This window comes from Panthera pardus, unplaced genomic scaffold (genome assembly GCF_024362965.1).
Source record: "Panthera pardus isolate Hobbes unplaced genomic scaffold, ASM2436296v1 HiC_scaffold_24, whole genome shotgun sequence".
NCBI classification, from domain to species: Eukaryota; Metazoa; Chordata; class Mammalia; order Carnivora; family Felidae; genus Panthera; species Panthera pardus.
Window position 1 is genome coordinate 32,147,949 of NW_026526810.1, and position 12,379 is coordinate 32,160,327.

The window sequence follows — 12,379 nt, forward strand, 5'->3', positions numbered from 1 at the left end:
GACCCTCACTTTGTTTTCTGTATTTGTCTCTTATGGTTTGCCTACTTCTCTGTTTGAAACTATTTTTTCCCTTTCCCTTCCCCCATGGTCTTCTGTTAAGTTTCTCAAATTCTACATATGAGTGAAAACATGTAATATTTGTCTTCTCTGACTGACTTATTTCACTTAGCATAATACCCTCCAGTTCCATCCACATTGTTGCAAATGGCAAGTTTTCATTCTTTCTCATTGCCAAGTAGTATACCACTGTATGTATATACCATATCTTCTTTATCCATTCATCAGTTGATGGACATTTGGGCTCTTTCCATAATTTGGCTATTGTTGAAAGCGCTGCTGTAAACATTGGGGTACATATGCCCCTGTGAATCAGCACTCCTTTATCCTTTGGATAAATTTCTAGTAGTGCTATTGCTGGGTCATAGGGTAATTCTGTTTTTAATTTTTTGAGGAACCTCCACACTGTTTTCCAAAGTGGCTGCACCAGTTTGCATTCCCACCAACAAGAGAAACAACATCTGTTGTTTCCTGAGTTCTTAATTTTAGCCACTCTGACCGGCATGAGGTGGTATCTCCTTGTGGTTTTGATTTGTATTTCCCTGATGATGAGCAATGTCAGGCATCTTTTCATGTCTGTTGGCCATCTGGATGTCTTCTTTGGAAAAGTTTCTATTCATGTCGTCTGCCCATTTCTTCACTGGATTATTTGTTTTTCGGGTGTCGAGTTTGGTAAGTTCTTTATAGATTTTGGGTACTAACCCTATTTTCTCCCATTCCATCAGTTGCCTTTTAGTTTTGTTGATTGGTTCCTTTGCTGTGCAGAAGCTTTTTATCTTGATGAGGTCCCAATAGTTTATTTTTGCTTTTATTTCCCTTGCCTTTAGAGACATGTTGAGTAAGAAGTTGCTGGGCTGAAGTCAAAGAGGTTATTGCCTGCTTTCTCTTTTAGGGCTTTGATGGTTCCCTGTCTCACATTTAGGCCTTTCATCCACTTTGAGTTTATTTTTGTGTACGGTGTAAGAGAATGTTGCTGTCCAGTTCTCTCAGCACCATCTGCTAAAGAGACTGTCTTTTTTCCATTGGATACTCTTTCCTACTTTGCTAAAGATTGGTCATACGTTTATGGGTCCATTTCTGGGTTTCCTATTCTATTCCATTGGTCTTTGTGTCTGTTTTTGTGCCAATACCCTATTGTCTTGATGATTACAGCTTTGTAGTACAGGCTAGAGTCTGGGATCGTGATGCCTCCAGCTTTGGTTTTATTTTTCAACGTTACTTTGGCTATTTGGGGTCTTTTATGGTTCCATACAAATTTTAGGATTGTGAAAATCAGTGATTTTTGAGGGGAGGGAGCACAACAGCCAAAATACAACTCATCCTCACATTCAGAAATTGCCTCAGTTCTTTTTGTTTTTTAATTTTTTTTAATGTTTATTTATTTTTGAGAGAGAGAGAGAGAGTGTGTGTGTGAGCGGGTGAGGGGCAGAGAGAGAGAGACACAGAATCCGAAGCAGGATCCAGGATCTGAGCTGTCAGCACAGACCCCTACGCAGGGCTCGAACCCATGAACCATGAGATAATGACCTGAGCTGAAGTTGGATGCTTAACTGATTGAGCCACACAGGCGCCCCAGAAATTGTCTCATTTCTGAGTTTGACATGAAAATGTCCTTTACTAATTGTTAAATAAGTACCAAAAATGTCTTATAAAAATGAGATATGATTCTGACTATGCCAGATGTAATAGGAAAAACACTGCATTGGGAATCAGGACAACCTGAGTTCCAGCTCTTACACTTGTAACTTTTGTTGAGTCATCTAGTCTTTCTGTGTTGTTTTCTTATCTATGTTTAAAATATATTGTGAGTAGAGATAATTATGCACATCTCACAGTGTTCAGAGTAGTGTAGTATGAACCGAAAAGTAGAAAACATTATGAGTCTATTTATATTTTGCTGATTTTTATTTGAGTTTATAGATTGGTAGTTTATTCACTATCTTAATCAAATCTGTAAGTTTGCCTTAGTTGGTGCTTAATAGAAAGAATAAATAAATAGAAAGGTCTGTGGTAAATAGAAAACTGTGCTTTAAAACATATTTTCTTTAAGTCCTTTTTTATAGGAATAATTCTGTTGGTTTTGTAGGTAAAAATGATTATTTCTGGGGGCACCTGGCTGTCTCAGTGGGTAGAGTATGCAACTCTTGATCTCAGGGTCGTGAGTTCAAGCCCCACATTGGGCATGAAGTCTGCTTTTTTAAAAAAGTGGGGTTTCTGACTAGCATTATGCACTTCGAATGTTTTTCCCCTGTGATGCTGGACTTCCACTGGTCATCTTTAGGTGCAATTCAGCTTGCTTTGTGAACTGTGGCATACATTTGTATAACAGTTTTTTCCTGTGCCAAACTAACTGAATCATAAGGGACTAAACTCACGATCAGAGATTGGCTAATAGCATACTTTAGCCAATACATTGATTAATCTACATGGGAACACTGAATTTGTTGTAGGAATCCAATTAACTATGCAGAGGACAGAAATCTTGTATTGTTCCCTTTTATTTTTACTTATTTTGTGCACCTTGTTCATAAGTTTGTATTTCAACTAAGAACTCATACAGTAGTGTCCGTATCACATGGTTTTTAAAATACTCATTAATATTGTAAGACACGTAACACTTTTCCTAGGTACCTAGGGCATCGTGTTCTGAGGAGGATATTTTATTATTGATAATTACTACCTTATATTGTCTAGGAATTTCTGAAAGTAGGACACCTGCTATTTACTTGATAAGAGTCTGTGCAGGACATGCTTAGAATAATTGCACAAAGAATGTAAGTTCTGTTGAGAAAAGCCAATCCCATTAAATGTGTAACCATTGTTTCCAGGCAGATTATTTTCCTGCAATGCTATTTACCTATTCAAACTCTAGATCCAACAAAAGATCCAATGGAATCACGTTATAATTAAATGTTTTAATGACTAAGAAAATTAACACTGAAAATTAACTCATTAAAACATAGTTACTTGTATTTCCTTTATTATATAATTCAAAGGAAGTTTTTTATTAGAGAAAATAACAAAATGTCACAAGATTCAAAATATACCTAAATAACCTTCATATACACTTAGAGGTTCATTGTATTTCTAGTATCATTAAGCAGAACTCTCTGAAATAGTAAATATGCAGTACTGTTGCTACCTTTCATATTTTAGTACCACAATTTAAGTATTAGTACTTGCTTTTAATCTGCAAATGTTTTCTGAATATCAGTAATACCTGAGATTTTTATAATGTTTGTTTATTTTGAAAGAGAGAGAGAGAGCACGTGTGCAAACAGGAGAGGGACAGAGAGGGGGAGAGAGAGAATCCTAAGCAGGCTACACACTCCGTGGAGAACCTGACGTGGAGCTCGAATCCACAAACCGAGAGATCATGACCTTAGCCAAAATCAAGGGTTGGATGCCCAACTGACTGAGCCACCCAGGCGCCCCTGAATATCAATAATAACTTAAAAAATAATCATTTATGTTGGGGTTCTTAGTTGGGTGACTTTTTTTTTTTCAAAATGTATTTATTAATTTTGATAGAGAAAAAGCGTGCCAGTGTGTGCATGGGAGGGGGGCAGAGAGTGACAGGGGGAGAGAGAGAGAGAGAGAGAGCAAGGATCCCAAGCAGGACTTGATCTCACAAACTGAGGATCATGACCTGAGCTGAAATCAAGAGATGCTTAACTGACTGAGCCACCCAGGTACCCCTTTTAACTTAATATTTTAAATGAACAGGTCCTCTTACTTTTGGCAATTTAGCTATGGAAAATAATATTTACTTTTATATATTTATATATAAATATTTTATATCAAATATATATTATATATAAAATGTTTTTGTTATATGTATATAATAATGTTATATTATGTTATATATAATATATTATTGTTATATTATTAATTATATATATATATAGAGAGAGAGAGAGAGACTACCTAAGTCAATCTATGACTAAGAGTGAACAGGAATTAGACATATCTTTTGATCTTAGCATATTCAAACAGAAAACATTTCCCCAACTTTTTTAAAGTTGTTTTTTTTTTGTTTGTTTGTTTTTTTAACATTTATTCAGTTTTGAGAGACAGAAACAGAACACAAGCAGGGGAGGGACAGAGAGAGAGACACACACAGAATCCAAAGCAGACTCTGGGCCCTGAGCTGTCAGCACAGAGCCCAACACAAGGCTCGAATTCATGAACTTTGAGATCATGACCTGAGCTGAAGTGGGCTCAACCAACTGAGCCACCCAGGCGCCCCACATTTGCCCAACTTTAAAAAGCTAGGGTGGGTAATGCTGAATAGGAATAAGAAAAACAGTGTGTGAGAATTGTATGAGTTTCGTTTATGACTAATTTAGGAACCATGTGTTCTTCATATGATTATGTTTTGAATTCTTACAATCAGTTCCTATAGGATTGTGCTTAATTAAAGGCAATTTGGGGTTTTTTTAAATGTTTTATTTTATTTTACTTTTTTAATTTACATCCAGATTAGCATATAGTGCAACAATGATTTCAGGAGTAGATTCCTTAATGCCCCTTATCCATTTAGCCCATCCCCCCTCCCACAACCCTTCCAGTAACACTCTGTTTGTTCTCCATAATTAAGAGTCTCTTATGTTTTGTCCCCCTCCCTGTTTTTATATTATTTTTGCTTCCCTTCCCTTATGTTCATCTGTTTTGTCTCTTAAAGTCCTCACATGAGTGAAGTCATATGATATTTGTCTTTCTCTGACTAATTTCGCTTAGTTCCATCCACGTAGTTCCATCCACCCTCTAGTTCCATCCACATAGTTGCAAATGGTAAGATTTCATTCTTTTTGATTGCTGAATGATATTCCATTGTATATATGTACCACATCTTCTTTATCCATTCATCCATCAATGGACATGTGGGCTCTTTCCATACTTTGGCTATTGTTGATAGTGCTGCTATAAACATTAGAGGGTGTGTGTTCCTTCGAAACAGCACACCTGTATCCCGTGGATAAATGCCTAGTAGTGCAATTGCTGGGTCGTAGGGTAGTTCTATTTTTAGTTTTTTGAGGAACCTCCATACTGTTTTCCAGAGTGGCTGCACCAGCTTGCATTCCCACCAATAATGCAAAAGAGATCCTCTCCCTCTGCATCCTGGCCAACATCTGTTGTTGCCTGAGTTGTTCATGTTAGCCATTCTGACAGGTGTGAGGCGGTATCTCCTTGTGGTTTTCCTTTGCATTTCCCTGATGATGAGTGATGTTGAGCATTTTTTCATGTGCCGGTTGGCCATCTGGATGTCTTCTCTGGAGAAGTGTCTATTCATGTCTTTTGCCCATTTCTTCACTGGATTATTTGTTTTTTGGGTGTTGAGTTTGATAAGTTCTTTATAGATTTTGGATACTAACCCTTTATCTGATATGTTGTTTGCAACTATCTTCTGCCATTCCATGGGTTGCCTTTTAGTTTTGCTGATTGTTTCCTTCGCTATGCAGAAGCTTTTTATTTTGATGAGGTCCCAGTAGTTCATCTTTCTTTTGTTTCCCTTGCCTCTGGAGATGTGTTGAGTAAGAAGTTTCTGCGGCCAAGATCAAAGAGGTTTTTGCCTGCTTTCTCCTGGGGGATTTTGATGGCTTCCTGTCTTATGTTTAGGTCTTTCATCCATTCTGAGTTTATTTTTGTGTATGGTGTAAGAAAGTGGTCCAGGTTCATTCTTCTGCATGTCACTGTCCAGTTTTCCCAGTACCACTTGCTGAAGAGACTGTCTTTATTCTATTCGATATTCTTTCCTGCTTTGTCAAAGATTAGTTGGCCATATTTTTGTCTGTTTGTTTGTTTGAGAAAGAGACCATGCATGGGGGAGGGGCAGAGAGCGGCAGGGACAGAGTATCACTGCCTACAGCAGCGAGCCCAATGCAGGGCTGGAACTCAGAAACCGTGAGAACATGAATTGAGCCAAAGTTGGATGCTCAATGAACTAAGCCACCCAAGTGCCCCACTAAGGGCAGTTTTGTGTAACAGATAGTCTGGTAAGATTTTTCTCAGTCTCCCAAGCATCTGTCTGCAGTGTTTTCTGAGCATATTAATGTGGAAAAAAATATGAAGAGAATATGAAAATTCTTTTAGTTTTATCCTGTCATGGGTGTTGGATTTCTTTTTCTCCTAATGGGCAGACATCACTGTGCTTTCCAAAAGACAGAAATGGCCAACTGATGCATGTAGGACGTATAGCATGGCTGTTTTTATAATGTTGAAATGAGATTTTACTGGTATACAAGTTAAGAGAAATATCTTTTCCCAAGGTACTGAATCTGTGGTGCAAAATTTTAATATTTTAATAGACTTTATGATACTGAGAATTAGAGCAGTTGTGCTCATAAACAGGTTTTTTCTTTGTGAGCAAAATGGCTGGGGAGTAGGAAGTAGGCACAGGTCTGGAGAAGAAGAAGCTGTTAAAAAATAAATAAATAAAAATTTAAAAACATATTGTGTCCATGGGGGGATCTGGGTGGCTCAATCAGTTAAGCATCTGACTTCAGCTCAGGTCATGATCTCACAGTTCATGAGTTCAAGCCCCACGTCAGGCTCTGTGGTGATAGCTCAGAGCCTAGAGCCTGCTTCGGATTCTGTGTCTCCTTCTGTCTCTCTCTCTCTGCCCCTCTCCCTCCCTCCCTCCGTCCCTTCCTCCCTCTCTCTCTCTCTCTCAAAAATAAACATTTAAAAATTATTTTAAAAATAATAATAAAATAAAAACATATGATGTCCATAGACAAGCAGTTCTCTTGTAATGTTCCATCATGGAGACAGGAGTGGTTGCCAGCTTTCTTTCCAGTGACCTTAGGTATTTGTTTTAACCTTTTCATTCTGGTCCATCTCTTCTTTTTCATTATCAGTGGTGCCCTTGTAATTAGATTAACCACATATCATCTGCATAAAATATTTGTGGGTAGAGCTTCTCATTTGTTCTTGGGTTGCCCATGGACACCGTATCCTACTTAGGCATACCTATGATTTTGAGTTATAATTGACATATTCCTAATGTTTTTAAAATATTGTTAGTTTGCTAATAAGGGCTCAGGTGCTCTATGATTTTATTAAAAGTTTAATTTTTAACACTTTTATTAAATGTTGAAGAAACAGTGTGGGAAATAAAAGTGAGAAAAAAACTCTGTAAAGCCTGGTACCCTAATACCATTTCACATTTACTGTCAGTGTTTTTTACATAATTATCATACATACTTTCCTAATTTTTTACATAACCAGATCTTATAAGCATTTTTAATATCGCTGCCAAATCTCATAAAAGGAGATTTTCATTTTTAACACAGCAAAACAACAGTTTAAAAAGTCAGATAATTGTCCAAGCTTCAGGCCCATTCCTTCCTGCCCCTAGTCTCTACTCCCCAAAGGCAACCACTTTTCTCTTTCAGCAATTTCTTCATTTACCTTAAGATTTCCAAATAATGTGATTTTATTGTTGTTTATTATTTTATGTATTGTACATTAATGTCTTATCTACCATACCACCTGAATTCTCCCACTGTCATTATAATGAATTTTGGTCAAGAGGTGTTCAGTGCTTGTGGTTTTTTGTTTTAATGTTTATTTGTTTTTTGAGAGAGAGAGAAAGAGAGACAGAGCGTGAGCGGGGGAGGGGCAGAGAGAGAGAGAGAGAGAGAGAGAGGGAGACACAGAATCCAAAGCAGGCTCCAGGCTCCGAGCTGTTAGCACACAGCCTGACATGGGGCTCACACCCATGAATGGTGAGATCATGACCTGAGCTGAAGTCGGACCTTAATTGACTGAGCCACCCAGGTGTCCTGGTGTTGTGTTAATATTACTGTTACTTTGTATGTAATCCCAGCTAGACCACATATGTGTATTTTGTAATATATTATAATTAGATGTACTTTCATGCATGGATTTTATTTTCTCTGAAGTTAATGCTGTATTTCTTGTTTTATGTCTACTATTAATTCATCTCCAAACTCTTCCAAACTCACAAAAGTGAAAAATCTAACCTCAATTTTTCCAACATATCCGTAATTTTTTTTTCCTGGAAATTTCCATGTGTATTCCAATCTGAACTGATTGCTTTCTAGTCTGTCATCCTGGGATTTTCCTTCACCATCATCTTGGGACTTATATTGATTTCTCTTCGGAGTTGGTACCCCTGCTTTCTGGCTTCAATAACTTCTTTCTTGGCATATTTCCTTTTAATGGTGGAGCACAAATTCTGGTAGCTTAGTGAGAGAGAGTATGTGGGAGATTCACATTTTTTGATGCCCTACTTATCTGTAAATTTCTTTATTCTCCCCTAAGATTTGATTGCTAATTTGGTTGGAAGTAAAATTTTGAAGTCTTCTAGCTTTGATTGTTACTGTTGAGAATAACATCTGGTCTAATGCCATGTTCATTTCTGACCTTTTATACCTGATCTCTTTTTCTCTCTGAAAGCATTTAAGATCCTTGATACTCTACTAAGGTTGCACAAGGATATGCCTGGTAGATGGCTTTTCTTCACTGAGTTGAACACATCCAGGCCCTTCTACTTACTCTGTGGCCCCATTTTCTTCAGATTCCGGGCAGTTTTCCTACATCCCCTTTCATTCCTCCATTTCTTTGGTTCCCTTTTCTGAAGTATGTGTTGTTTTGATTATTGGCCTTCCTATCCTGATCCTCTTAATTTTCTTATATTTTTTCATCCCATTTCTGTCTCTCTGTTTTTCATCTCCACTTTCTGGGAGATTTCCTAAAGTTTATCTTTCATCCTTTATAATAAACTTTTTATTTCTGCTATCATATTTGTAATTTTTGTTACGTCTCTTCTTCATAGCATCTTCTTATCATGGATGTAGACTTGTTTATTTTAGTTGTTTTGAAGGGTTTTTTTCCTCCTGCATTGTGTCTATTTTTTACTCAGATGTTACTTTTAATATTTGTTTGTTTTGTCCTCCAAGTGATTGGCTTTCCTCATGTGATCTTTGGTTGGTATTTCAGTGAGGAACAAAGAACTCATTGGAGCTTTTCTGGGAAGCTGAAACTTGGAGCTTCCTTAGGTATGAGATTGATGATCATAGAGGAACTCAACTATTCATTCATTCACTGCCCTGTTTGAGCAGTGTCTATAATTTTTTTCTTTTAGGCTATTTTAGTTTCCCCGAGAGGTATCTACAGTCTTTAGCCTGAGGACTGTCAGCCTGACTGCCAGTATTCTCCCAGCTCAGTGGGGAAGGTAACTGAGGTTTTCCCTTGTTGTAACATGTAGGCTTTTACTCACTTCACCTGTTTTATTAACCTCCTTCATCTCCCACAGCTCTGCCTGATATCTTCAAGTCTAGAGTCCCTCTGGTTCACGTAAAAAGACTCAACCTCGTCTCGGGCCACAGTGGGGAGAGGTAGTAGCCTAACTGCACTGGGCTGAGTCAGGGATCTGGGAGTCCTTGAATGTAGGCTTTTAACTAATTCTCCTGCTTCCGCCCCATGTGTACTCCAGTCTTCCGGGTCATCAAGCACTTTTAATTCCCGACCTTTCTGGGACTCTGCAGAGCAAATGGCTTGCTTTTTTGGCTCTCTCCTTTATCCCCTCCCCAGTGCCAGAGATGTGGCTTTCAGCTTTCACGGGTCACATCAGTCTACTTTTCAGCTTCTGAAATGTTCTGAACTCCAGCTGCGCTACTGTCCTCTCTCCAGTTCATTTTGTCTTCGTTGGGTTTTTTTTTCAGTCCCTTACTTCTCATTTTGGTGAGATTTCAAGAGGGATTGAAGGTAAATTGTTGTGTTTAATTTGTCTTACTCAACCAGAAGTCTATGTGATCTTTACTATTTTAATTTTTAGTGATTGTATTTTCCAACCATTTATCATAGTTTATTCATTTGCCTGTTTTTTGAAAACATAGGTAACTTCCAACGTATTCTTTTTTTTTTTTTTTTTAATTTTTTTTGGGGGTGCCTGGGTGGCTCAGTTGGTTAAGTATCCAACTTCGCCTCAGGTCATGATCTCACGGTTTGTGAGTTCAAGCCCCACCTCAGGAGCTTGCTTCAGATTCTGTGTCTCCCTCTCTCCCTGCCCCTCCCTCCACTGACACTTTTTTTTTTTTTTTAATGTTTATTTATTTTTTGAGAGACAGTGTGAGAGGGGTAGGGCTAGAGAGAGAGGGAGACACAGAATCTGAAGCAGGACTTCCAACGTATTCTACTTTAAGTTTTTATTCTGAGCATTTATTACTTTTGTAATATTTGAAAAACCAATAAAAGTAATACATATTTAGGAGCTCCTGGGTGGCTCAGTTAAATGTCCGACTTCAGCTCAGGTCATGATCTCGTGGTTCGTGAGTTCAAGCCCCACGTCAGACTCCGTACTGACAGCTCGGCGTCTGGAGCCTGCTTCAGATTCTGTGTCTCCCTCTCTCTCTGCCCCTCCCCTGCTCATGCTCGCTCTCTCCCTCAAAAAAAAAAAAAACATTTTAAAAAATTTCCTTAAGTAATACATATTTATTATTTTTTAGCTGAAAGATAACAATATAAAGAAGAAAAGTAATTGCAGTAATACCATTACTCAGAGGTAACATTTGATAAGAGTGTGTATGAGAGAGAGAAACGAACAAAAGTATATATGTGCCCATATATACAGAAATATGTATTATATATGGCATATATATTCACTCCTAAAAATTAGAATCATACTATATATATAGTATGCTTTTTTTTTCAACTGTCATTATTTTGTGAACATTTTTTCATGTCGTCATTCTACACCATCTTTATTGTTATTTAGTTCACTTTACGGATTTACCATTAAAAACATTCTTTAATCTTGGAGATTACAGCATGTCATACTATGAAATTATAACCAACACTTAATGTAAGAACACTCTGAATGTTTAACTTTTTTATAAGAGTTAGAAAAATTTAAAAGCTATCCCTGTCCTTTTTTGGTAGATTGTGCCCTGAATCCTTATCTTAAAGATTTGACTTGTTGGAGCACCTGGATGGCTCAGTCGGTTAAGTGTCTCACTTTGGCTCAGGTCATGATCTTGCTGTTCATGAGTTCGAGCCCTGCATCAAGCTCTGTGCTGACAGTTTGGAGCCTGGAGCCTGCTTCAGATTCTGTTTCCCTCAAAGTCTGTCCCTCCCCCCGCTCACACTATGTGTCTTTCTCTCAAAAATAAATAAACCTTAAAATTTTTTAAAAAATAAAGATTTGACTTGTTAATAATTCTTGTCCTCCCGTTTATTTCCAAGTGATACTTGATATTCTCTCCATCCTAATAAAGTGCTGTGGGTTATTTTTGTGATACGTATGACATTTTGGTTTTCTTGTTTGTTTTTTTTCCAATGGATGTTGATGTGTGCTTTTTTGTTCATGAGCTCCTTTTGGGCAATTTGGACTCTGTTTTCAGTTTTTTTACTATTACCTTGCCATAGAGTATCTAGGGGAAATTATACTACTACAGTACTTTTAATACTGATATGACTGGAATTTTAACTCCGTTATGCTTCCACCTAAACTGGAAGAACTTAGGGAAATATGTTATATTGAGTATAAATGAAACAAAGATCCCAGTATTCTCAACAAATACACACATGTATTTGTGGATTTTTAAAAATACTACTTCTTGAGTACATTCTCATGATTCAGAATGCAAAATAATATAAAAAGGTACACATTGGGAAATGTGGGTCCTATCCCATCCTTGTCCATTCTGTTCATCTCCCCTTCCCCATACAGGTAATTGCTTTTCATAATATTCTTTAATATTTCCTTATGTGAATACAAACAAAAATATGAATATGTGTTTTTAGTTTTCTCTCTTACTCAAAAGACAGTACACTATATACAGTGTTCTACACCTTATTATTTAATTATCTTGGAAGTCTTGTTTAGTGGTGCATAGAGAACTTGCTCTTTTTTTTTCTTCTTAATAGCTCTTTAGTATCCAGTTATGTAAATGGTTTATTTAACCATTCCCCATAGACAAACTCTTGGCTAACCAATGTATTATTTTAATGTATGTTTTTTAAACTTTTTCAGGTGGATATGGACAAGAGTGGTGAAATGCGACTTATAGAACTGGATGAATCTTTCAAAAGTGAACATACTGTTTTTGTAACACCACCTGAGATCCCCCATCTACCCAATGGTGAAGAACCCCCTTTACAGTACAGGTATTCAAGAGGCAGAATGTTTGAGATTGAAAGAGAGAAGCAATCCATCATCTGTGACGTAGCTTTCTAAGGACTGTGGTATTTTCAAAAATCCAAACTTTACAGATTCCTAATTTTTAGGTGGTAAGCAAGCTTATCCCACATCCATTATTAAGTTTTGAGGTATAAAAAGAAAAGAATTATAATT

At 37.2% G+C, this 12,379-nt stretch overlaps 1 protein-coding gene across 1 annotated transcript in view; it reads left to right on the forward strand.

Moving 5' to 3' along the window:
• Positions 1 to 12,379, forward strand: part of DENND4A (DENN domain containing 4A) — a 132,051-nt gene that overhangs the window by 75,914 nt on the left and 43,758 nt on the right. The window contains exon 15 of the mRNA XM_053888937.1: positions 12,059 to 12,192. Within this exon, the coding sequence (XP_053744912.1) occupies positions 12,059 to 12,192 (134 nt within the window). The remainder of the gene's footprint in view (positions 1 to 12,058; positions 12,193 to 12,379) is intronic.